The sequence below is a fragment of the Narcine bancroftii genome, chromosome 10 (genome assembly GCF_036971445.1).
Source record: "Narcine bancroftii isolate sNarBan1 chromosome 10, sNarBan1.hap1, whole genome shotgun sequence".
Taxonomy (NCBI): Eukaryota; Metazoa; Chordata; class Chondrichthyes; order Torpediniformes; family Narcinidae; genus Narcine; species Narcine bancroftii.
Window position 1 is genome coordinate 12276568 of NC_091478.1, and position 24644 is coordinate 12301211.

The 24644-nt window shown below is 44.3% G+C and overlaps 2 protein-coding genes across 12 annotated transcripts in view; one reads left to right on the top strand and one right to left on the bottom strand.

Annotated features, from left to right (window-relative positions):
* LOC138744165 (SEC23-interacting protein-like) overlaps positions 1 to 1862 on the bottom strand; it is a 195104-nt gene extending 193242 nt beyond the window's left edge. For all 9 annotated transcript variants that reach the window (XR_011345337.1, XR_011345338.1, XR_011345333.1 and 6 more), the window contains exon 1: positions 1730 to 1862. Coding sequence is in view for 3 of the 9 variants with exons in the window: in XM_069899855.1 (XP_069755956.1) it covers positions 1730 to 1847 (118 nt within the window). In the remaining 6 variants the exon portion in view is untranslated. The remainder of the gene's footprint in view (positions 1 to 1729) is intronic.
* Positions 1863 to 1968: 106 nt separating this feature from the next.
* mcmbp (minichromosome maintenance complex binding protein) overlaps positions 1969 to 24644 on the top strand; it is a 38825-nt gene continuing 16149 nt past the window's right edge. The window contains exons 1-8 of one of the 3 annotated variants that reach the window (XM_069899870.1): positions 1969 to 2068; positions 12567 to 12652; positions 15101 to 15241; positions 20830 to 20871; positions 21271 to 21364; positions 21477 to 21608; positions 22954 to 23099; positions 24187 to 24284. In XM_069899870.1, the coding sequence (XP_069755971.1) occupies positions 15179 to 15241; positions 20830 to 20871; positions 21271 to 21364; positions 21477 to 21608; positions 22954 to 23099; positions 24187 to 24284 (575 nt within the window). In that variant the 5' untranslated portion in view covers positions 1969 to 2068; positions 12567 to 12652; positions 15101 to 15178. Of the gene's footprint in view, positions 2069 to 2131; positions 2239 to 8712; positions 12105 to 12566; positions 12653 to 15100; positions 15242 to 20829; positions 20872 to 21270; positions 21365 to 21476; positions 21609 to 22953; positions 23100 to 24186; positions 24285 to 24644 lie in introns of those variants that run through there. The other 2 variants (XM_069899868.1, XM_069899869.1) reach the window with 2 other exon arrangements.

Here is a 24644-nt window from a genome sequence, read left to right on the forward strand (position 1 = left end):
GCTGACCAGCTGCACCACTACATAACTCTTTCTGAGATATAGCCCTGTGATTTGTAACACTTGCACATGTATCATGGAATCATACAACATAGAAACAGGCATCTCAGTCCTCCATATTAATGCCACCCGTGATGCCTTTTAACATTAATCCCATTGGACCTGAATGAGGCCCAATACCCTTCTCCATCTTTCATTTCTTCATACAAGCTCAATATCTTGTAGCACATTTGAGGCCAAGTCTTTTGATTTTATAGGTATCTTCAGAAAATAGATGCAAGAATACTCATCAGTTTAACTAGTGGAAAAAAATACACTACTACAGGAATGGTTAAAAGGTCTATTAGTTTGTGAGTTTAAGAAATACAGTATAATCTCACCAAGGAATTGAAGCATCTGTCTAAATCTTGTGGTTAAGCCCCATGAGTACGATTTGAAACTCCGTCTTATGATCCAATTAAAGGGGTCTCCTACCTGTAACCAAGTTGATGGTGCTCAACTCCACCATCTAGGAACCTAAAGATATCTTTGAGAGTATTAATTCCAACAGAATAAAAATAACATACTCTCAAGATGTTGTAAGGTAGCCAATAGACAACATGTACAACCAAATTACACACTGAAGAAATTGAATTGGTTTGAGACACAGAAACTAATTGACCTCTGTGAATTATATTGCTTGCATCTCAGAACTCGCAAGTAGCAGACCAATTGATACTCAATGGTTGAGGCAACTGTATTGCCTCCCCTCCTTCCCCTCCCCTGTTGCCTCCTTAATCCTTTTCTGTCCTCCCCTTCCCTCCACCTGCCCCCTTGTCACCTTATATCTGCCCCCTTGTCCCACCTTAACCCCCCCTGCCCCCTTACTCCCCCCTGCCCCCTTACTCCCCCCTGCCCCCTTACTCCCCCCTGCCCCCTTACTCCCCCCTGCCCCCTTACTCCCCCCTGCCCCCTTACTCCCCCCTGCCCCCTTACTCCCCCCTGCCCCCTTACTCCCCCCTGCCCCCTTACTCCCCCCTGCCCCCTTACTCCCCCCTGCCCCCTTACTCCCCCCTGCCCCTAACCTCCCCCCTGCCCCTAACCTCCCCTCTGCCCCCTAACCCCCCCTCTGCCCCTAATCCCCCCTGCCCCCTTACTCCCCCCTGCCCCCTTACTCCCCCTGCCCCCTTACTCCCCCCTGCCCCTAACCTCCCCTCTGCCCCCTAACCCCCCCTCTGCCCCTAACCCCCCCTCTGCCCCTAACCCCCCCTCTGCCCCTAACCCCCCCTCTGCCCCTAACCCCCCTCTGCCCCCTAACCCCCCTCTGCCCCCTAACCCCCCTCTGCCCCCTACCCCCCTCTGCCCCCTACCCCCCCTCTGCCCCCTAACCCTCCTCTGCCCCTAACCCCCCTCTGCCCCCTACCCCCCTCTGCCCCTAAATCCCCCTCTGCCCCTAACCCCCCTCTGCCCCCTAACCCCCCTCTGCCCCCTAACCCCCCCTCTGCCCCCTAACCCCCCCTCTGCCCCCTAACCCCCCCTCTGCCCCCTAACCCCCCCTCTGCCCCCTAACCCCCCCTCTGCCCCCTAACCCCCCCTCTGCCCCCTAACCCCCCCTCTGCCTCCTAGCCCCTCTCTGACCCTATACCCTTACCCCCTCGTCCCATCTGCCCCCTTTCCCAACTTCCCCCCAACCACCCCCTTACCATTCTGCCCCCCCCAATCACACCACAGGCTCCCTTGCACGATGACCCACCGGCAGAAAGACTGGAGTCCGCCGCCTGGGCCTGACTGACGGGAATGAAGGGCACGGGGAAGCTGAACTCGGTGTCAGACGAGAAGAGCAAGTTGGCACCCGCCTTCCTTTCGGCCATCTTCCCCTTTCCTTGCCTCCCCGCCCCGCCCCCTTCCCCCCGATGAACACGTAGTCAGCGGTTCCGCGAAGCGGCGTTCCCAACGGGGTCAAGGGTGACGGAAGGAGCGGCGTCTGACGTCACACGCCGGCGCGGGGGAGAAGACGGGGCCGAGTGACGCGGATTTCCCGCCATTGGCATCGCCGGCGGCCCGGTCGGGAGCGGGATCCGTGGAACTTTTGGTGCCGGGAGAGGGAGAGCGGTGGGGGGAGGAGGGGGTGGGGTGGAGATCAAACAAAGTTGACCAGTCCGGGGGGGGGGGCGCAGGGGCTTCGGGTCCCAATTTGCAGCAACATGCCCTGTGTGGATGACTGGGTGAATGACCCCCTGAGCGCGGTCCAGGGCATCTTTGGTGAGTGTTTGTGGCCTAGACTTTATTACTCATCCTGCGACGGGTGCATGAAGTCGGGGCCTTCCACTCACCCCCCCCCCCCACCCCCCACCCCCCACCCCCCACCCCCCACCACCTGCACGGCCCCGTCGGGGGGTGGTATTTTGCAGATGTATAAATCCTTCATCAAAATGCAGGCATGTGTTCGTTGCCCCGAGGTTTTCAGGTACGCTGTGTGTGTGTGTGCTTCAAGCGACCTTTGTGACTGATATCAAGTTTTTAGGGTGAATAACTAGAAGAAAGTTTTGGATCGAGCTGGGTTATGGAAGCAGGAAGTTCAATTGTGTGGGGTTTTTTTAAAAAAAAGTTTGAATCAGAAATTGCGTTTTGTGTGGCCGGTTCTGGGTGTGCAGGGCAATCCCTCGCCGAGGGAGCCACTTTGTAAGGGGACCAATCCCTTGCCGAGGGAGCCACTTTGCAAGGGCACCGATCCCTTGCCGAGGGAGCCACTTTGCAAGGGCACCAATCCCTTGCCGAGGGAGCCACTTTGCAAGGGCACCAATCCCTTGCCGAGGGAGCCACTTTGCAAGGGCACCAATCCCTTGCCGAGGGAGCCACTTTGCAAGGGCACCAATCCCTTGCCGAGGGAGCCACTTTGCAAGGGCACCAATCCCTTGCCGAGGGAGCCACTTTGCAAGGGCACCAATCCCTTGCCGAGGGAGCCACTTTGTAAGGGCACCGATCCCTTGCCGAGGGAGCCACTTTGCAAGGGCACCGATCCCTTGCCGAGGGAGCCACTTTGCAAGGGCACCGATCCCTTGCCAAGGGAGCCACTTTGCAAGGGCACCAATCCCTTGCCGAGGGAGCCACTTTGCAAGGGCACCGATCCCTTGCCGAGGGAGCCACTTTGCAAGGGCACCGATCCCTTGCCGAGGGAGCCACTTTGCAAGGGCACCAATCCCTTGCCGAGGGAGCCACTTTGCAAGGGCACCAATCCCTTGCCGAGGGAGCCACTTTGCAAGGGCACCAATCCCTTGCCGAGGGAGCCACTTTGCAAGGGCACCAATCCCTTGCCGAGGGAGCCACTTTGCAAGGGCACCAATCCCTTGCCGAGGGAGCCACTTTGTAAGGGCACCGATCCCTTGCCGAGGGAGCCACTTTGCAAGGGCACCGATCCCTTGCCGAGGGAGCCACTTTGTAAGGGCACCGATCCCTTGCCGAGGGAGCCACTTTGCAAGGGCACCAATCCCTTGCCGAGGGAGCCACTTTGTAAGGGCACCGATCCCTTGCCGAGGGAGCCACTTTGCAATGGGACCAATCCCTTGCCGAGGGAGCCACTTTGCAAGGGCACCGATCCCTTGCCGAGGGAGCCACTTTGCAAGGGCACCGATCCCTTGCCGACGGAGCCACTTTGCAAGGGCTCCGATCCCTTGCCGAGGGAGCCACTTTGCAAGGGCACCGATCCCTTGCCGAGGGAGCCACTTTGCAAGGGCACCGATCCCTTGCCGAGGGAGCCACTTTGTAAGGGCACCGATCCCTTGCCGAGGGAGCCACTTTGCAAGGGCACCAATCCCTTGCCGAGGGAGCCACTTTGCAAGGGCACCAATCCCTTGCCGAGGGAGCCACTTTGCAAGGGCACCGACCGATCCCTTGCCGAGGGAGCCACTTTGCAAGGGCACCAATCCCTTGCCGAGGGAGCCACTTTGCAAGAGCACCAATAGAACAGAAAGACAGTTCTCAGACGCCCTCCTCTTACTTGCTCTTGAATAGGAAGGACCCTATCAAGAAATATCAGGACATTGTCACACTGTCGCTGATCTCATTACTTGCAGTGGTAAAACACAGGATTCTGCTGACACTTGTTAAAGTGAAAGCAAACCACACAAATGCTGGAGAAACTCAGCAGGTGAAACAGTACCTTTAAGTAGCAAAGGTGAAGATACATCACCAACAGTTCATGAAAGGCTCAAGCCCAAAACATTGGTGATATATCTTTGCTACATAAAGGCACTGTTTGACCTGCTGAGTTTCTCCAGCATTTGTGTGTTTTTCATTACTTGCAGTGATCTCCTTTCCTCTCCTTCTAATCCCATTGTTTCTCAATTCCACACTGCCCAGTTCTGCCTCCTTCCCAAGATGCAGAAACCCATCTGCCCCATTGTCTCTGTGTGCTCCTGCCCCAACGAACTGGTATCATCTTATGGTACCTCTACCACACTTTGTCCCTTAACAGCTACATCTGAGGCACTTCACATGCTGTCCCATCATTTTGACAACTGGGTTGGAGTGTCTACCATGGAAATCCAGGCCCTGCACCCTTTCATTTGTCAAAAAGGCCCCTGAGCATTCTGCAACAGACCTAATCAGTCAATCTGCCTGGCACAACTTTTGTATATCCTCAATAACTTCTCCATTGGCTCAATTATTTTCTCCAAATCAAATGTGTAGCTGAGGATACTCACATGGGTCCTAGCTACGTCTGTCCTTTTGTTGAATATTAGAATTAGATTTCAGATGTAGTGTCCCAGTACATACATGACATGACATACAACCCTGAGATTCTTTTTCCTGCGGGCCAGGCAGAATTACCACTTATTGGTAGTGCAAAAAAAACTATATATGTACATGTGAACAAATAAATCACGAAAATAGATAACAAAATGTAAACAAACTGCAATAAGAGAGAATTTTTTTTTTTAAAGTGCAAAAATAAGTCCTTGAATGAGCCCCTGATTGAGTTTGTTTTGGAGGAGTCAGATGGTGGAAGGGTAGCAGCTGTTCCTGAACCTGTAGGTGCAAGTTTTGTAACACCTATTTCCTCTTTCCTGATGACAGTGGTGAGAACAGAGTGTGTGCTGGGTGGTGTAGATCCCTGATTGTTGCTGATGCTCTCTGATGGCAGCATTCTCTGTAGAGATGTTCTTGATAGTGTGTAGGGTTTTGCCTGTGATGCCCTGGACTATGTTCACTTCTTTTTGGAGGGGTTTATCCTCAAGGGTATTGGTATTTTCATACTAGACCGTGATGCAACCAGTCAGCACACTTTCCACCAAACCGTTGCAATTCCTAAGGAAGTAGAAGTGCTGACATGTTTTCTTCACAATGCTATTAGTGTGTTGGGTCCAGGAAAGATTCTCTGAGATAGTGACTCCCAAGAAATTAATTGTTTTACTCTGATCCACCAGTGATAACTGGATTGTATACTTCTAGTTTTCCCTTCCTGAAGTCAACAATCAGCACCTTGGTTTTGGTGGTATTGAGTGTGGGGTTGTTGTTGGTGCACCATTCAGTCAAGTTTTCAATCTCCCTCCTATATGCTAACTCATCACCTTTCTTTATACAGCCTGTTACCGTAGTACCATTGGCAAATTTGTAGATGACGTTACTGTCATACTGAGGTACGCAGTCGTAGATTTAAAGTGAGTAGAGCAGGGGGCTCGGTACTGATGGAGATTGTGGAGGAGGTGTTCTTAATAATCCTCACTGATTGTGGTCTGGAGGTGAAGAAATGCAGGATCCATTTCCACAGTGAGAATGTGGAGCAATCCATGCTGCAACCCTACACACACAAGCCTCCTTAACTCTTTCCATTAAATCGGTACACTCATGATGAACTCATCGACTTTGAACTCAAATTAATTTGGTCCGTCTCTGCTAACTCTCTCCCTCTCTTGATCCTCTGTCTCCATTTCAGGAAACTAGCTACAGACATCTATAAACTCACTGACTCCTACAGTTAACTTGAATACACCTCTTCCCTCCATATCTCCTCTAAGGATTCTGTTCCTTCCTCTCAATTGCTCCACTTTTGCTGCATCTGCTCCCAGGATAAAGCTTTCCATTCCAGGACATCTGAGGTGCATCCTTCAGAAAAGCATGGCTTTCCCATGCTTTCCTCTTTCTGCAAGGATTCCTCCCTCTCTGACTTCCTCATCAACTTGTCCCATCCCTCTAATCACCCGCCTAGTACTTTCCCCGGTGATTGCAAGAAATGCTACATATGTGCCCACACTTTCTCCCTCACCACTATTCAGGGCCCCAAATAGTTCTTCCAAGTGAAGAAACACCACTTCAGAATCTTTAGGTGCTGCTCACTGTATCTTGTGTCCCCGATGCAGCCTCTTCTATACCGGGAAGATTGGATGCAGCCTGTAAGATCACTTTGTTGAGCACCTTCGCTCTGTCCACTGCAACATGTAAGGTAAAACATCATGAGATGGGAATGTGTAAGGAGTTACCCTGTACAGGGCTGTAACAAGAAGGGGAGGTGTCCTTGTACTCCTGTTAGGTAAAACATCATGAGATGGGAATGTGCAGGGCTGTAACAAGATGTGAATGCATCCTTGTACTTACAAGATAAGAAAGACATTGATGGATTGAGAGGCAGGAAGCTAGCAGGGAAAGGATAGCAACAGTTTTAGTCATTGGACAAGTAATGATATGATGATGTTCTAAGCACATATCCAAGGGTATAAAAAATCACCATTTTGCTGATAACGGCAGAATGCATTCTCCGACTAACATGGTTAGTTGCAAGTGTTACAATCCGGTAATAAAGAACAAAGAACCCTGATTTCGACTCAGTCTGGTGTTTGTCTCACTCATTCATGAACAAAGCAGACCTAACAAACAGCAAGGACCATCGAGTGGTTAACCACTTCAATTCTATACCCAATTGTCGCACTGCCATGTCTGTCCATAGTCTCTTGTGTTGCCAAGTTGGGGCTCTTCAACGCCATCATTATCAACTGCTTCAAATTTTGCTATCCCTCTTCTTTAGATTCTGTCTTTCCCTCATCCCCCTTTTTCTCCAATTAGAAAGCTGCTTTTCTTAATCCTCTGTCCTCTTACCCATGACTTCTTTCTTTCCCCTCTTCTTCCTCCTGCCTGTGTCCACCCCCTTTGCTCCCCTCATCTTTTTAGTCTGGCATCTTCCTGATTTTCTGCACTCCTGAAGAAGGGCTTGGGTCTGAAACATCTACTGCCTCGTGCTTTCTCTGGATGCTGAATTTCTTCTGTGACACCAGCATCTGCAGATTTATGTTTACCACCAGAGAGATTGAGATTATTTAGCAGAGTGGGCAACAGGCATTAGAAGGAAATAGTGAAGCCTCATCTTTTAGTGGATGTTCTTTTAACTTTCAACCTGATTTGCTGGGAATATTCAGCATTTTCTATTGCAGATTTCCCACATCTGCAGTGTTTGTTTCATAAATTTGTGTAAAATGTAATGCTAACAAGTAATGACATTGTGCTAAGTTGCTAATAGGGTTTTCTGAATCTCTTGCAATGCAGGTGGTATTTTTATAGCTTATTATTTAAAATTTTGTTAAATGGCAGTTTGTGATTTTGGAGAAGTCCTGATTTAATCCACTGCATTACCTCAGTTTGAATGTTGATCAGCTGTTATCTTTAAAGTAGTTAAATCAACTTTCCTTATGATAATGAACATTATTAGAGTCTTGTTGTTGAGGAGCTCAATTCTTGCATGATCAGTAAAAGAGTGATTTTAATTGATCCAGTGTGAGATTTGTTTATTGCTGTGTGTGTGATATGCACACAACTGACCCATGTTTTTTTGAGTTGAAGTGCTGCCTTTTTTTTGAGTGGAACAATTAGAAATTTAACAGAAGCTGTAAAAGCAGATAAAAAGGCTAGATGACTGTAAGATTTCCTTAGTTCTCCCAAGTTCAATGAATGTCTGGTCTCGGACACACAGCAAACCAAGTACTATCAAGGTGGTGTGTGGAGTATCAGATGGTCGATGTTTCAAGCTGAAACTCTTCATCTGAACTCCCAAGTGGTGACCATTCCTCTATCACTGATGCTGTATGACCTGCTGAGTTCGTCTAGCAGATTGTTTGAATCTCTGATCTCATGTCATCAGGTTGATGTGTTTGAGAAACGACTGTAAAATCCCTGGTATCTGGGATAAGTAATGAACCTTTAATATAAATTTCTAAAAATGGCCTTTTGATAAAGGATTTCTCGAAAGAAAAACTTAATCAAGCTATTAAACCAGTGCTATTTTTGCCAATGGGGGAGTGTGGATGCAAGATATAAGAATTATTTACACACTCTTAGAATGCCTAATACACCTGTGTTAAGAATAAATAGTTATAAAGACAAAAGAGAGTGCAAAATGTAATGTAATTTGAACAAAGCTAGTACAGTATATTATAGTCCTTAATTTTGTAAAGTTCACTTTAATCAGGTAATTCCCGTAGCTGAAAAAATTTAAATTTGAACCCCGGTCGGTCACTGGCGCTGTAATAATGTTGCGCCAACTGCTGTGCTAACCATACTGCCATCATGATTACTGTATATTTTGGAGTATAAGACTACCTTCATATAAGACAGGTCCCCAATTTCAGTCTGAATTTCATGGTTTCCTTTTGTCAATTGTTTGGGTTGCTGGTTGCTTGAATTCCTGATACCGAGGATTTTACTGAAAGATTTCATTGTGGCCTTTTTTTTATTTTCTTGTTTTTTCCCCTTGAAGTTTCCAGTTCCATGAACGTTTGCATCAAGACACCCAGATACTCCCTTCATGAAATACGAATTAAAGTGTATTAAAGGAGTTAAATAATTAAACATTTGTTGAATGCCAGTTTGGGAGCTGCCTTTTGGCATTTAATTACATTCCAAACTATTGTTTCAGAAACTGGTGACATTCCAAACTTGATTGTTTCATAAGCTCATTACTAAATGAAAGGAACTGGCCCTCTGCAACTGGATCCTTGACTTCCTCACAGCAAACTCCAATCAGTGCAGATCAGCAACATCACCTCCTTCTCAACATGGGCACCCCAAGGCTCATGCTTTGTCCTCTATTCCTTGTACGCCCATGACGGCATAGCCAAGTTCAGCTCCAACCCAATCTACAAATGCACTCATTGTAGAGTGAATGTCTGAAAATGTTGAATCAGGGTAACATGATAGAATTCTGAGAGCCAAATCACAGGTATTTAAGTCCGAAGATCCAGATCAGTACAGCAGAAGCAGGTATAACCTGCAGAAGGCTATCTCCTGATTGAAATGGAGATTTTGGATGAAAATGGAATCAACGAGGGACACCCGACGGCTATGGCAGGGCCTAAATGCCATTACCTGTTACAAAACCAATTCTGGTAAAGTAGCTGATGGCAAAGCTTCTCTCCCAGAGGAACTCCACACCTTCTAGTCCCAGTTTGACTACAGTAACAGTGAAGAACCACCCCTCCGCACCCCCATGTCCCCTGATGATCCCATTCTGCCCTTATCTGAGGATGACATACATGCATGCTACCTTCAGGAGAATGAATCCGAGGAAAGCATCTGGCCAGGATAGAGTACCTTGCCAAGTATTAAAGATCTGTGCTGATCAACTTACTAAGGTATTCACAGATATCTTCAATATCTTACTGCTGTTTCAAACAGGCATCAATCATACCAGCCCAAGAAGAGTGCAGTGATCTGCCTTAATGACTATTGACCAGAAGCTCATCCAGCAACAGTGATAAAGTGTTTTGAAAAGCTTGTGATGAAGCGTATCAGCTCCTGTCTGAGCGGTGACATGGATCAATTCCAGATCGCCTATCGTAGAAACATGTCTATGGCGGATGATCTCTCTCTGGCTCTACACAAACACCTGGAACCGCAAAGATGCATACATCAGGATGCTCTTTATCGATGAGATTTCGGCATTTAACACCATCATCCCCTCAAAACTGATCAACAATCTCCAAGACCTGGAAGTTAATACCCCACTGCATAATTGAATCATGGATTTCCTCACCTCCAGACCACAATCAGTGAAGATTGGTAAGAACTCCTCCACAATCTCCATCAGTGCCGAAGCCCCCTGCTCTACTCACATTACACCGACGACTGTGTAGCTCAGTACAACAATAGCACCATATACAAATTTGCTGATTATACCATGGTAGTGGATTGCATAAAGGAAGGGGATGAGTCAGTATAGAGGAGGGAGATTGAAAACTTGGCTGAATGGTGCACCAGCAACAACCTTGCACTCAACGTCACCAAAGCTAAGGAGCTGATTGTCGACTTCAGGAAAGGAAAGCCAGAGGTATAAATCCAGTGATCATTGGGGGATCAGAGTGGAGAGGGTGACCAAATTTAGGTTCTTGGGAGTCACTATCTTGGAGGATCATTCCTGGGCTCAACACACCAATGGCATCGTGAAGAAAGCATGTCAGCATCTCAACTTCCTCAGGAGTTTGCAGAGGTTTGGTATAACACTAGAAACCCTGGCAAATTTCTACAGAGGTGTGGTAGAAAGTGTGCTGACTGGTTGCATCACCGTGTGGTATGGGACTCCAATCCCCCTGAGCATTAAGACCTCCGAAAGGTAGTGGACACAGCCCAGGATATCACAGGAAAAACCTCCCCACTACTGGGTACATCGACCACGAATGCTGCTGTCAGGGGGTAGCAGCAATCATCGAAGACCCACACCACCCAGCACCCACTCTGTTCTCGCTGCTGCCATCAGGGAAGAGATAGAGGTGCCGCAAGATTTGCACCACTTAGTTCAGGAACAGCTGCTCCCCCTCCACCATTAAACTCCTCAACCACAAACTTAATCAGAGACTCGTTTAAGGACTCTCACTTGCACACTTTATTGATTTTTTTTTGTTCTCTGTATTGCTCAAGTCAGTTTGCTTACATTTGTTATCTGCTTACAGTTCATTTGTTTACATGCTTACACTGTGTACAGGTCTTTTGCACTACCAGTTAGTGGTAGTTCTGCCCCACCTGTAGGATAAAGTAACCTTGTATGTGATGTCATGTATGTACTCTGACAATAAATCTGAATTCAAGAACCTAGCTGATTGGTGCCAGAACAAACAGTTTTGCTCTCAATGCTACCAAGACCAAGGAGTTCATTGGTTTTAGGAAGGAGAGTCTGAGGGGCCAGCACATTAAGGCAACCTTGAAGGAGGCACGCCAATGCTTCTATTTTCCAAGGAGTCTGCAGAGATTTGGTACGTTGTCAATTATCAAACTTTTGCAGGTGCACTGTGGATAATTGACTATCTAGTTGCAGAACAGTCTGGTTTGGAAATTTGTGCCCAGGAATGCAGAAGGCAGCGAACGTAGCTAAGCTCATTACAGGCTTTAACCTCCCATCCATTGAAAGCATCAATGTGAGGCACTGGATCAAGAAGGCAGCCAAAATCTTAAAGGATCCCATCACCTTGGTCACAGCCTCTTCTCACTGGTATCTTCAGAAAGAAGGTACAGAAGCTTGAAAACCAGCACCTCCAGGTTCAAGAACATTCCCTTTGCAACCTCCCTTTCTTGCACTAATCGTGGACTGCTCTGACAGCACAGTTGCAAAGCCCACTTTTTTTAATCAGGATGACTGAATGTACCATTGTAGTTTTTTTTTTGTTTTTCCGTATTAACATAATCATCCATTCCATAAATATGATCCAAAATATTATAATATGGAAAGGAGAGGAAAAGGAAATTGACTCATTTTGAAATCACTCAAAATCCCTTGGCAATAAATAAAATTCAGTCTCCACAATATAAAGTTAATTTTATAGAGGGAAAAAATTGTATTTATTTAAATAAAAAGGTGTCTCAAACATCTCTAAACTTTCTCACTTTCCAAGCTTTGCTCTCTGGTATTTGCAACATCAAGCTTTCACTCCCTACGAAGAAATCTGACTCCACATGATCCATGTCGTCCCTCAGCATTGGATGTTTCCAGAGAAAACAATCCAAGTTTGCTGATACTAATAGCTTTTGATACCATAGTATTGTAGCTAATGCTATTTAAGTGCCTCTAAGTGCTTCCTGCAATTCTGACCATAGTTTTATACAGTTGCAAGATGACTTGGCAGCTTTTATGCTCAGTACCCTGACTGATGAAGGTAAGTGTGGCATGTGCCTTCTTTACCACTATTCTATTTGTGTTGCTATTTTTAGGGAACTGTGGATTAGGTAGCTAACTTATGATCCTTATTTTCCTCAATCTTCATAAGGGTCCTGCCATTTACTGTATGCTTTCCTCTTGCATTTGATCTTCCAAAGTGCCACCCCCCCCCCCCCCCTTGAACTTGGACAGATTAAATGCCATCTGCTAAGTCTCTGCCTATATTTTTAACTCTCATCATAAAGCCATAATCCTTTAAAGGCCTTTGCTTTGTTTTTGACCCCTGTCTAAATATGTGTATGTTTGAGATGTGTATCCTTGGACAATTTTGTGTTTAAACCAGTAAATAAATGCTTTGCTCAGTTGGTATGTTGCTTTGTCATCCACCCAGAATGCTTGAAAATCTTACTGTGAGATGATGAAACATTTCTGAAGTTGGGTTTTGATTTGAATTTCATAGTTCAAAATGGTGCTGGCGGTGAATGGGAAAAAAAAGTGGTTGAATATTTCAGAGAGAAGTTGAAGGAGGCGACTGCAGCCAACTGGGTGAGAATTTTTTTCTTTGTTTTGTTCTACCATTCCTTCTCAAATAAACAATGGTGTCATTTAAGACCATCTCAAATTAATGGAGTTATTGCTTATTGTATTTTAATAAATCTTACTTTCACCATCACATATATTTGAGTCTCAATGAGCAATGTGATAATAAATCAGGTATGTGGTTACAATGCAATTAGACCAACTGGGACTTTGGAACAAGCACTTTAAAAAATGAAGTATATTTTATTTAATGGTCATATTGAATTTCCCATATAATTAAAATAATTTGTACTTTCATCAGATAAGTAATGAACCTTTAATATAAATTTCTAAAAATGGCCTTTTGATAAAGGATTTCTCGAAAGAAAAACTTAATCAAGCTATTAAACCAGTGCTATTTTTGAGCTCACCATCCTCTTTTGATAATTTTGTTGACTGGAGCAACTTTTGGATGTGCAATTAGAATTTTTCTTTTGTTTGAAGTCCAAACTATTCACTTAACATGCATTTAAAGATTGTCTCAATGAATTTGTAAGGAATGTAAAAGATTTTACTGTCTTCCATCTCGTTATTAGTAGAGTACATTTGTAATTTCCTTTAAAGATTGTCTTTTGCAACTTGCTCAATGAATTTTGACTTTCCCACTGATTTTTTTTTCCCATGAGCTCTTACTTGAGAATTAGCTGAGTTTTGAAATGTAACCTTGTAGGAGATAAGGCACCTGTGTGGCTGGGGAAATATATTCCTCTTTATTGGGGAGGTTGTGCGTCTGTTGTGTGGAACAGCCATTCTTAGAAGGGGCCTTATGCCCACCGAGGTTCACAGACTGAAATATTTTTTTTAATGAAGTAGGAGAGAAGTCTGGAAGAAGCAAACTAAACTTGATTGATTTACAGGGACGGCGTCCCAAAATTTTTGATCAGTGTCCTCAAGGAACCATAAGCCAAAAAAAGGGTTGAGAATGGCTTGTGTAGAGTATTGGTGAGACCAGATTAGACTACAGTTTACGGTGCTAATTTCCTCCTTAAATTTAGGCATTGGAAACAGTTCAGAGAAGGCTTTCTCGACATATCTGGAAAAGGACAGTTATCTCAACAAAAGGTCTGGCTAGGCTTGTGCTTCCAGGAGCACAGAAGAGTGAGAGGTGACTTGATTGAAAACTCTAGATCATATGTAATCTTCAAAGAAAGGATGAAATGATAATGCTTCTTGTGAAAGTGATATACAATGTTAAGACAATGAGACAAAAAAAATCTGCTGTTTGTGAGTTCAGAACTCTCTTCAAGAGATGGTGAAAGCAGAGGCCGTTATCACCAAAGCAGCGTGAGTTATATTCCAAATAAGGAAAAAGGGGTGAAAAGTTACTGTGGGATAGATGCAGAGTTGGTAAAAGTCCGATCAATGGAGTGGCTCACAGGGGCCATTCAGGTTAAAATACCATGAGTCAGAAATGTGCCACAATGGTTGATCCAGTGCCAAATTATGTACAGAAAGCAAATGATGAAGAGAAAGGAGGAGAGATTTGTTCAGGATGAGAAGGAAATTAAACTTGTTTTAAGATTTGCAGTCTTTAATTTTTGATTGATGAACCAGTTCATAAAACTGATTACACACAAGAGTCTGTCGATGCAGGAAACTGCTGGAGAAACTCTGGCTTTTGGAGCATAAGCAGAAGTAAAAGAATGGTCGACATTTTGGATCAGGATGGTGAGTTCAAAAATAGTACTGGTTGGGTTCCACTGATGTGTAACATTGTGATGTTTAACCTGGTAATATTTGGTGATATTGGCCCAAACGTGTGCATAAAGTTATTGTAGTGAACAGATCTTTGGTCACTGGCAGCCTGTCTATACCAGTTCAACCTGTAATGCACACAGTTCTCAGCCTGAGCAGTGGAATTGGTGCTGCAGTTGTAGGTTCCATGGGGAGTAGTGTACCACAACAAGAAGTTTTGCCAGGATCAACTCTGCTGGCTAGGTGACTCTGCAACAGCCTCTGTTCAGGAATAACCCAATTACGGATTTAAATGGGTAGAATCTGTTGTCTTTGGAAACACAATTAGTTGTGCAAATTTGCCATTTTGTAATAGCATCAGGTGTATAATTTCTGGAAGTGAAAATCCATGTTATTCGGAATTTAAGTAACTGCCAGCCTCCAGAAATCAGCAAAAAAAAAATTGTGGAAAATAAATGGGTAACAAAATATGGAAGTTTAAAATTGGCGTGCTTCATAGTTGATTCTCCGTTCATGCATTGCGCAGTCTCAAGCAATCAGGAAGTTCACTTCCCTACCAATAGATGCTGGGTACCACGGATTTTACTGTAGATTTATTTCTTTTTTAATACGTCATTGCAAATCTTTGGTCGGTCACTCTTCCAGAATTCCAGATATTTACTCCTAAAATTATTCCATTGATCATTTGACTGATGCATTTTTTTCCCCTCCTGGTAACAGGTGCCTTCCTTGAACGATGTTCCACTGCATTACTTAAAGCCAAATAGCTTGGTGAAGTTTCGTTGTCTGATCCAGGATATGTTTGATCCAGAATTTTATATGGGGATTTATGAGACTGTGGATTCAAATGCCAAATCCAAGGTGGGTAGTTTTGGAGTAGAAATTAGACTGAAAGACTGTCGCAAACAAAAATGTGAAATGATGGGCATCAGGATTTGATTTTCTTTCTTGAGTGAAGTGATGGGTAGCTCACTGTTTTTGCTCAATGTTGTGAATTGACGAGAAAATAATTCCCTTCTACAGCAAGTTAGGTTCCAAATAAGCAAGAGGTGAAAAGTTACTGAGAGAAGTAAAAACAATAGCTGGGCTTGCATCAGATTAACCTTGATTAGTGCAAGGCTGTTACAGCGCCAGCGACCCGACACTGTCTGTAAGGAGTCTGTACGTTCTCCCTGGGCCTGCATGGGTTTCCTCTGGGTGCTCCGGTTTCTTTCCATCATTCAAAATCTTCCAGAGTTGTAGGTCATTTAGGTGTAATTGGGCGGCACGGGCCACACTCTAAATTTTAAATGATCTTACTTGCACCAAAACACCCTGCACCTTCTCTCATTTTAAGGGAAATTGAAGTAAAACTGAGCTTCAACCCATATGTCTTATTGAGTACCAATCGCCAAATGTGTGTTAAGATTATATCTTATTCCTTTTTTAATCTGTTCTGCAAAAATAATCTTTGTGCACAGCATATACATGTAAACAAACCGTATATTTTTTATACCACCAATTAGTAGTAATTCTGCCGAGTTCGCAGGGAAAAGGAATCTCAGGTTTGTATGCAATGTCGTGTATGTACTCTGACAATAAATCTGAATCTGGTATTGTACGTTTTGTTTTGAGATTTGCATTGTTCCCTTGATTTGTTCCACACAACATTTTGAAAGTTTTTGATTTTTAATATGAAGTGAATAAATGTGAAGATATTCACTTTGGTAGGGGGAAAGGAAGCAAAAAGCCAAATGATAAGAATTGGCAATATATCTCACTCTGGCAGGGTGTGGTACCCACCTGTTTCAAACAGGTATCAATCATATCCGTGCTCTAGAAGAGCATAGTAACTTGCCGTAATAACTGTCATTCAATCCGATTTGTGCACAGTACATTTTCCATTTCCCCACATAGCAGGCATACTGTTTCTGAGTAGACTTTCTCCAAGATGCCCACAGGATGTCCAGAGTTCTAGGCTGCAGAGTGTTTATGTCGATCCTCACTCTCCGATCCTGCAACCTAACAGACTTAAGTGAGACAATGGATGAGATGTCTTTGACACCAGTTGGATTAGCAGACCTCTGCTTTTCGTGAATATCAACAGAATCCCCATTATAAGCCTAAGGAGTATGGGGAACCAACATTGGGAAGGCCAATTAGGTACTACCAGCAATCCTGAGGCATGGTCTTCCTGTATCTTATTCAGGCACTTCGCCACCAAGGCAAAAGGGGGGGGGAACGCATAAAAGTTGTATTTTGACCAGTCTAGGGTAAAGGTGTCAATAGGCTGCAGTTAGGACACGAACCTCGGAAATTGGGCATTAAGCCTGGATACAAACAAATTGATCTCCGGCATGCCAAAGGTGTCTGCTTGCAGTTTAAAATATTTCTTACCCAGAGTCCACTCAGTGCTATCATTGAATTTGCTGGACATCAAGTCTGCCTGTACATTGATTCGACCCAGCAGGTAAGTGGCAGTAACCCAAATGCTCCTCTGAATGCACCAGTGCCAAGTCTCAATGGCTAACGTTACAGGAAGGCGATTTAAGACCTCCTATATTATTGAGGTAAGCCAAAGCTAATATGTTATCTAACCTCAGCAGTACATGAATATCAGCTTCCCTCACACAGAAAGACTTTAGTGCTAGAAACCCCACCAGCTTTTCCAAATAATTGATGCCTGATTTAGAGGCCTCCCTGAGCTCTATGTCCGTCCATCTACCTGCAGTAGAGATCTTTAGATTCCTGGCACTGCAACCTTCACCGCTGGCTTGATCCTCGCGTAAGCCCGTGAGGTATGGTCAATCCACCATACCAGGTTGGATCTGGTCTCACTAGTTAGCCTCATGGGCCTGTCAAAGTGTCCCCTGGCTGCCCTAAGAGCTGATATTTTGTCCCTTTCCAGAAACCTTTAATTTAGCAGGCCATATTATACTCCCAGGAAATCCACCACCAGTTTCCCAACCAACCTGGCCACCTTTCTTATCGAGGGGCGGCACTCTGTCAAGAGCCCTCTGCAGGCTGTTCAGATATTTACCGCTTTATCCTCTGGCAGGGTAAGTCTCATGTCTTCTGTACAATAATGAAGCCGAGGAATTTTAACCTCTTGGTAGGCACCAACACTGATTTCTCAGGATATATAAGAAACCTCACATGGCTTGATAATCTTGAGTTGGCTGCTACTACCCTTTCTGTTTCCTTGAACCATCTGCCCTCAATAGGAGTATCGTCTAGGTAGCCCATTACCATGTGCCCCTCTTTCTTGAGCTTGGCAAACTCTTCAGTAACTTGGTAAATGCCCTGGGCGCTGAGCTCAGCCAATTCGGCAAAGCCTTACACTGCCATAACTTTCCCTTCCAGGAAAATTTTAAGAACTTCCTGTGCTGTGGGCAGATCGCAACCGAATAATATGCATCTTGCAAATCTATTGAGCTCTTGCGTAATGTAGGCATCACAGAATATATGTTATCCATTTTAAAATGCTTGTACAAGACATATTCATTAAGATCTGATAGATCCAGTATCACTCAGGTGCCACCACTTCTTTTGGGTCACGTGAAGATGTTTGATACAAACTCATGTTTTTCATGGCTACGATGTTCAATAATGTTTTTCCTTTTTAACACCATGATCTCAGCATCTACAGCCTCTGTCAGTTGCGGTCTGCACATATATGTGTACAGCACATATGTGTATAGACCTTCCCTCCTTATTGGAGGGGATTTCTGTGGATCAAATTCAATTTTATACCCCTTCACTGTCTGCCAAATAGAAGCATCAGTGGTAATATTACACCATCTATCATAGAATGGTGTTAATTGACCGTAAACCTTTAAAGCCTTGTAATTATCAAGAGTACTCAACTGTAAATGCGTAGCGTTCACTTCCTCGACCCGCCTAGTCTGCGGGCTGGTACGTTGTGGGCCCACCTCCGCAAAGCACTTTGAGCAGGAAAATTTGGCTGCTGCTGTCTCCACGGAGGGTGTTGCCCTAAGAAAGACCTGCTGGCTGTAGCCGCTTAGAGCGGAAAACCTCCTCTGATAACCCGCTTGAATTGCCCTGCATACCTGCGATAGGCGTGAAACATAACATGTTCTCTTGCCTGTGCTCTCGAATCTTTGACCAGGCCAGCCGCCGCCTTCTGCTCATTCAAATCTTTCACCTGTTTGCTGAGATCGTCACCAAATAGAAATTTTGTTACAGGGTTAGATGGTCTGCACCAATGAGCATTATCTTACATTTAGGTCGGGCTTGATCAGCTTCTTCCTGAAGGTATTGAGTTCATAGTTTGCATGGGATAACTGCCCTAGTGCGTCTTGTTGGATCTTCAATAAATCGTGTAAGAGCATTTGTCCAAATGCAGTGATACCTTTAACCAGTGACCCCTGTAGACTTTGCAATTTCATGTCAGTTGCCTTTGTGGGAACCTTCAAATTGTCCCATATCACGGGGTTTACCTTAGGCACCTCCAATAGAGGGCAGTTAACAGGGCAGGGGTACTTCTTGATTGATTCTTCTAGTACCATCTTCTGAAAAGCATTCGACCATATATGTTATAGACCCCGCAATATAATCCTCTAGTGGCTGGCCGATACCCTTCGCTACTGCAAACTTTGCGGCAATAGCCGGTCTATTCTCCTCCTGATTGGCCTGAGCAATGTACGGGTATTTGGGTGACTTGGCTTCCATTACTGGCCCTTTATCATCTTCCCATGTATAATCATAAATGTCCTCCCCCCTGCTCTGACGGCATAGGAAACATGCTCACAGTGGCCGTCACCAGTTCCTCCAATTTGTCCAGACGATTTACAATTTTGTCACTGGTCGAGCCCTCTGCTCTCTGGCAGGCCTTACTCTTGGACCCCGATCGAGTGGGTACCTGTCGTGCGGAGACCAACCCTGTCAAGTGGGCGGCTTCGCTACATGACATGTTAAATTTGGCTCAGGTCCTACCTGTTCTTGTGCAGGGTACTCCCCCCTCGCTGCCACTCGATTATACTGAGGTCCACTCATCTCCTGCAGCAGCATAAAGGAATCACTGCTTGCTTTTCGAGATCCCAACTTCCACGAAGCCTGGTCGGTGCAGCCAGTCTTGGGCCCCACCTTCAATGAAGGTAGGCCACTACCGCCTGACCCCATCCACCCCCAATGGAGATTGGCCTTGCTGTTCCTCAGCTGGGACAGTTCACCCCGGCAGGCTAGCTATATTTTTGGCGCTAACGAAGCGCTACGGGGGCTCTTCTTGGAGGCCTTCCTCCTCAGGCTCTTGCCGCCCTGCCTCTGCCTCAACCCTTCATCGAGACCCAGGAACCTCCCGCTGGTTGTCCCAGACCTTTTCCGATACAGCTACGTCGGGGCCTTCCCTTCATCGGGACCCAGGAACCTCCCACTGGCAGTCCAGGAATTTTTACCGCTCTCCTCTTTCTCCGGAGGGCATGTTCGGGGATTTGATTCCTTTTTGTGGATCGCACTCTTCTGCGATCTCCCTCGGCTCTGCTCCTGCAGGCCCACTAATTTTGCACTTTTTTTGGGGATCGCTCTGTGATTTTTTTTTTCCCCCACTGATTTAGCATTTTTGCTCCCGCGCCAAAAACACGTGCTGCTTCTCGCAAGTCAACGGATGTAATGGCTGTGCATGCGCAGATGGGATCTCGTGTTGGCGAACCAACGTACATCACGAAGAATAATGCAAATTATCCACAAGCGTTTATTACAAACTAGACTTGGTTATCTGGGCTTCTCATCTTCCTATCCTGTCTCTTATAGGGACGCAATCCCTTTTTTTCACAATTTCTCTGTTGCATCTCCAAGATGTCTGAAATGTCCTCTTCCTTCAAGAAACTCTGCTTTCACCCCACTCTAATAAAGCCCCCACCCTCCGCTCCTCCTCTTCCTACACTTCTACTTGGAATGATAGATGAACGGAGCTACACATTTTGATTCAGATAATCTGAACTGGTCACAAAGCATAATGTTGCCAAAATGCTTGGCTCATTGAATGGGTGTCGGTGACCCAGTTATACCCCAGCTTCTTGGTTCACAGACAGGAAAACTCTTGCCATCTCTGGTCACAGTCTGCTCCTTCTCATTGCAAGACACGAGGAATAATGGAGGCGGCTCCTTCCAGGAGCCATTGAACACTACAATGAAAAGACTTGAGAGTTGGCTTTTTGAAAGGCTGAGGTTAAACGGTCTGTGCAACACAATGAGACCCAAGTTGGAAGCAAGTCAATGATGCTCTGTATTTTAAATGGTATTTTTATGACATTAAAATAGCTTTTATTAAATTATATTTGCGATTGTGCTTGGAGCAGGTTTTTAACCCCTTGTAATTAACAGTACCATTGCTCATTTAACGATATTTAAACATTTATTTCCATGGTTTTTTTAATTGTGTGCTTTCAAGTTTCATCAGGTGGGTTTTGGATTTTAAAATAATTGGTATGTTGTTTTGTTGTTCTTGGTAGATTCTACGCTTCGGAAAATACAAAGATGTTGCTGAATGTGGGGTAAGTAACCCTTCACTGTATTCGATACAGTTTGCCTGTTTATTCTGCATGAGGCACTCAATCTCACTATTCTAAAACAGACTCAACAGTAAATTGGATGAGGCAGTGTCAGGTAGAGGGGGCTTTAAAGTGATAGTTGGGTGCAATTTTAATCTTCAACAGTAGATGGGGCCAGCACTCTAGATAAAGGCTGCTGAATTCCGAAGACAAAGGCAAATTTCATTGGATCTTTGACCTAACAAAAATTAAAATCTTTTCTGTCACTGGTGTGCATCATAGAGGGTTCACAAATTGAATTGGAGAATCCATCTCCTTTTCAGGGCAAACTGTTGCATTTAATCCCTAGGTATTAGTTTGGGCAAATGCTGTTACGCATTCTAACAAATTGTTTTTTTCCAGCAAGAGGTTGCCTTAGACTCTCCCAAATGTGTAACTCTGGAAAGGCAAACATTTTATTGTATTCCTGTGCCTGGAGAGTCCGAGTGGGTCAAAGAAATATCCTTTTTATCGACCAAGGTTTGTTTAGCTTAAACCTGCAGGGCTTTTTATCAGATTGCGTGTTCGAGTGATTTGTGATTCTGCTGTTTCCCTTAACTTATTGTCATAAGTCTATGCCAGTACCAGCCAAGCCCGTGGGAATCCTTCCACATCCTACACTCCAAGTCGACACAAAAGAAGTTATGAGGAGGATGAAGACATGGAAATGCATCCCCCCAAACTAAAAGAGCAGCATGCAGGTACAGGCTTGTATCCAAGCCATCCTCTGCCAAAATGGAGTTGCAGAAAATATAATGACCTAGTTACAATCAGCTAGCACCCTGTATTCCATCATATGAGAGGAAACATTTCACTTATTTTTATGGTTTCGCTAACACTGCAAATAAATTGAGAAATCTTTCGCTCATTTCCAAAACCAATGACGAACTGCTGTAGGAACTAAGCAGTTGTTGCAGCATCCATAGGAGGTAAAGGTATGACTGACGTTTTGGGCCTGAGCCAAAACATCGGGTATACAGGTACTCCCTGACTTACAACTGTAATTGGGACCAAAGGATCAGTCGTTTCTCAAAATGGACACAAGTTGGAATTTTACCCGCACGCGTGGAAGAACCCAAGTTTTAATTAAATCTTTTTTTCATCATAGTTTGACAATAACAACTTAAAGCTTCCTGAATTTGTCGATCGACCTTGGCAAATCTTTTCACATTCTGGTCCATGCTTACCTTAGTTGGTATCCTGGGGACTGTAGGCTGGGTGCTGTCCTCTTGACTCCTATGTGCATGCGATAGTCTTGTTGGTGCATGTGTGGTGGGTACATGTCTTGGAGTTAGGTTGGCGCATGTGCAGGAGTTAAGTGCCCTGACACTTTTGAATTTGCACCCTTAACTCTCGTGCATGCGAACTCCAATACACGAACCCAATGTGCATAAGCCAACCAAAGACTCACTCATGTGCACAGGAATCAAGATGGCAGCGCCCAGCCTAAGGGCCCCAGGACGCCGACTAACAAGGTAAGTACACACATTTTGGCTCTTGCATGCCCTGTATCCCTTTTATAGTTTGTCAAATGCAACATAAACTACATAACTTTTATATTTTTTCTTACTTGTTTTTAAAAATTCGGTTGTACGTGTGAATGGACGCAAGTCGTACAAGTTGGGGCGTGTCCCTGTATATCTCTACCTTCTATAGATGCTGCGAGACCTGCTGCTCCTCCAGCATTTCTGTGTTTTTACTATAATCACATCTGTAGGACTTGCATGTTTCACTTCACTGATGAACTGCTAAACAGCAGATTCAATTTCATTGGACTTTGTTCCTTTTAAAGAAAGGTGAAGCATGCTGACATTATGTACATAGAGTGCATGTGCCAGTTGGGGGCCCAATTGGCACATGCGCATAATGCACATAATGTTACCTCACGAACGCTAAATAAGAACCGTAAGTACCTGTTCCACTTTGCGTACAAATTCGGCTTATGGACAGACCCAGTTAATGGAACTTGCTCATAACCAGGAGACTGCATGTAATAGAAGGCATTAAAATGGGGGGTGTTAATGGGATCCTTTTACCCCATATCAGCTGGCTGCAGTGGATCACAAGGATGTGGAGATGCAAAACGCCTTGAAAAGGAGGCTCCGCCTGGACACCAGAGCTTGTCAAACTGCACATCAATTGATCTCAACTTCCCATTACCAGAAGAGAAGGGCCCTGCATGCCTTGTGAAGGTAGTAAAATTCTTATTGAGGATGTTGTGCAAGAGCAACTGGGGAAAGAATAATGATTTTTTTTTCCTGATATTGCAGAGTATATATGAGAACTTATTTTATTATTGAGCCATAAATACTGTAAGGCAAAAGTTATCCACTGTTGTAAAACAAATGCTAGGAGACTTGGCCTATCAAGTGCCATATAACGTAGAAGAGTACATCTCAGAACTGTTTCAGCAGTGGAAAGGAAAACCTATTAACACTTTGGGTCAAATATCCTTCAGAACTAAAAGCAAACAGCGCCACATTTTAATTTGTTGCATATACCCAACAATTTCAATGACCTGAGCAATGGTAGGCTTTACTGCTGTGTACATTAGGATTTCCAAAACCTTGGCTTTGGGTGTTCTCTAAACTTAAAATAAAAAGCCTTCCTTTTATTTTCTTGCACTGCTGCTCAAGTTAATCTTAAAATTTGGAGAGGAAGCTATTTTGTACCAAGACAGAGAAAATGATTTAGTCTCAAACTATGCTTGTATAGCATAAACTATAATAAAGTAATTGGCAGTTGTCAATGGGAATTTATTTTTGAGGAGTTCTGTAGTAATAACTTGTTGAGAATCTGTATCCAATAAGGAGAGTGGATGGGTGGATAGATAGTTAGGTCTTTCTGCCATGACTTCCAGTTGACCAAATCAATCTTTCTCCTTATTTACTGTTGGTGGAAATATTTCTCCTCCATTATCAAAGCCCTTGATGTTTTATGAACAACACTTTCAAATATTCCCAACCCCTCTCCTTTGAATAGTAACGGTTAGTTTCAATAACTAGGATTCTGTATAACCAAATCTTTCATATTACGTGCTATTATAATTCCTTAAGGGTCTCACAGGGTCTTGTGTTCCAAAAGATAAAAAAATAGTCACAATTCTCCAATTTAAATTATTTCAAATACTTCTTCAAAATTGACTGTGCAGTCATTGTAATTTTTCCCTGGATTTAATTTTTTGTGGGGCATCACAAATTCCCTGAAGAAACTGGATGTTGCCTTCTGCCATGCTCTATTCTGTTCTGAATGTTTGTTCATCTATGTTTTATTTGGTAGGTCTATGAAGATTGGGATAGTTTCAAAGTCAATGATATGCTGGAAGTTTATGGGGTTTTATCAGTGGATCCAGCACTGGGAGTAATGAATGAAGACAGGTAAAATATTATATTTTGCCTCCTGAATTTTCCCATGCATTTTATCTTTTATTAATCATTTAATTGAAGTTAGATGAATTTTTGTAAAATAGGTTAGTTTCTTCTCATGCCTGTTTGATTTTTATCTCAACATTTTATCAGAACAATCTTTAATATTCTATGTCACTCATAAGTAGTAAATTTGCCTTCTGAAAAGAAACCCACTTTGCAATGACCACACTGATCCCCTGCCCATTACTACGCTTCAAAGTACTGAGTTATAATTGTGTTCCTGGTCCTGGAGTCTGAGCACACAGTAAAACCATCACCTATGGGGAATGATAGAATCTGGAGAAGAGAATTTGCCTGTTGTTTTAGATT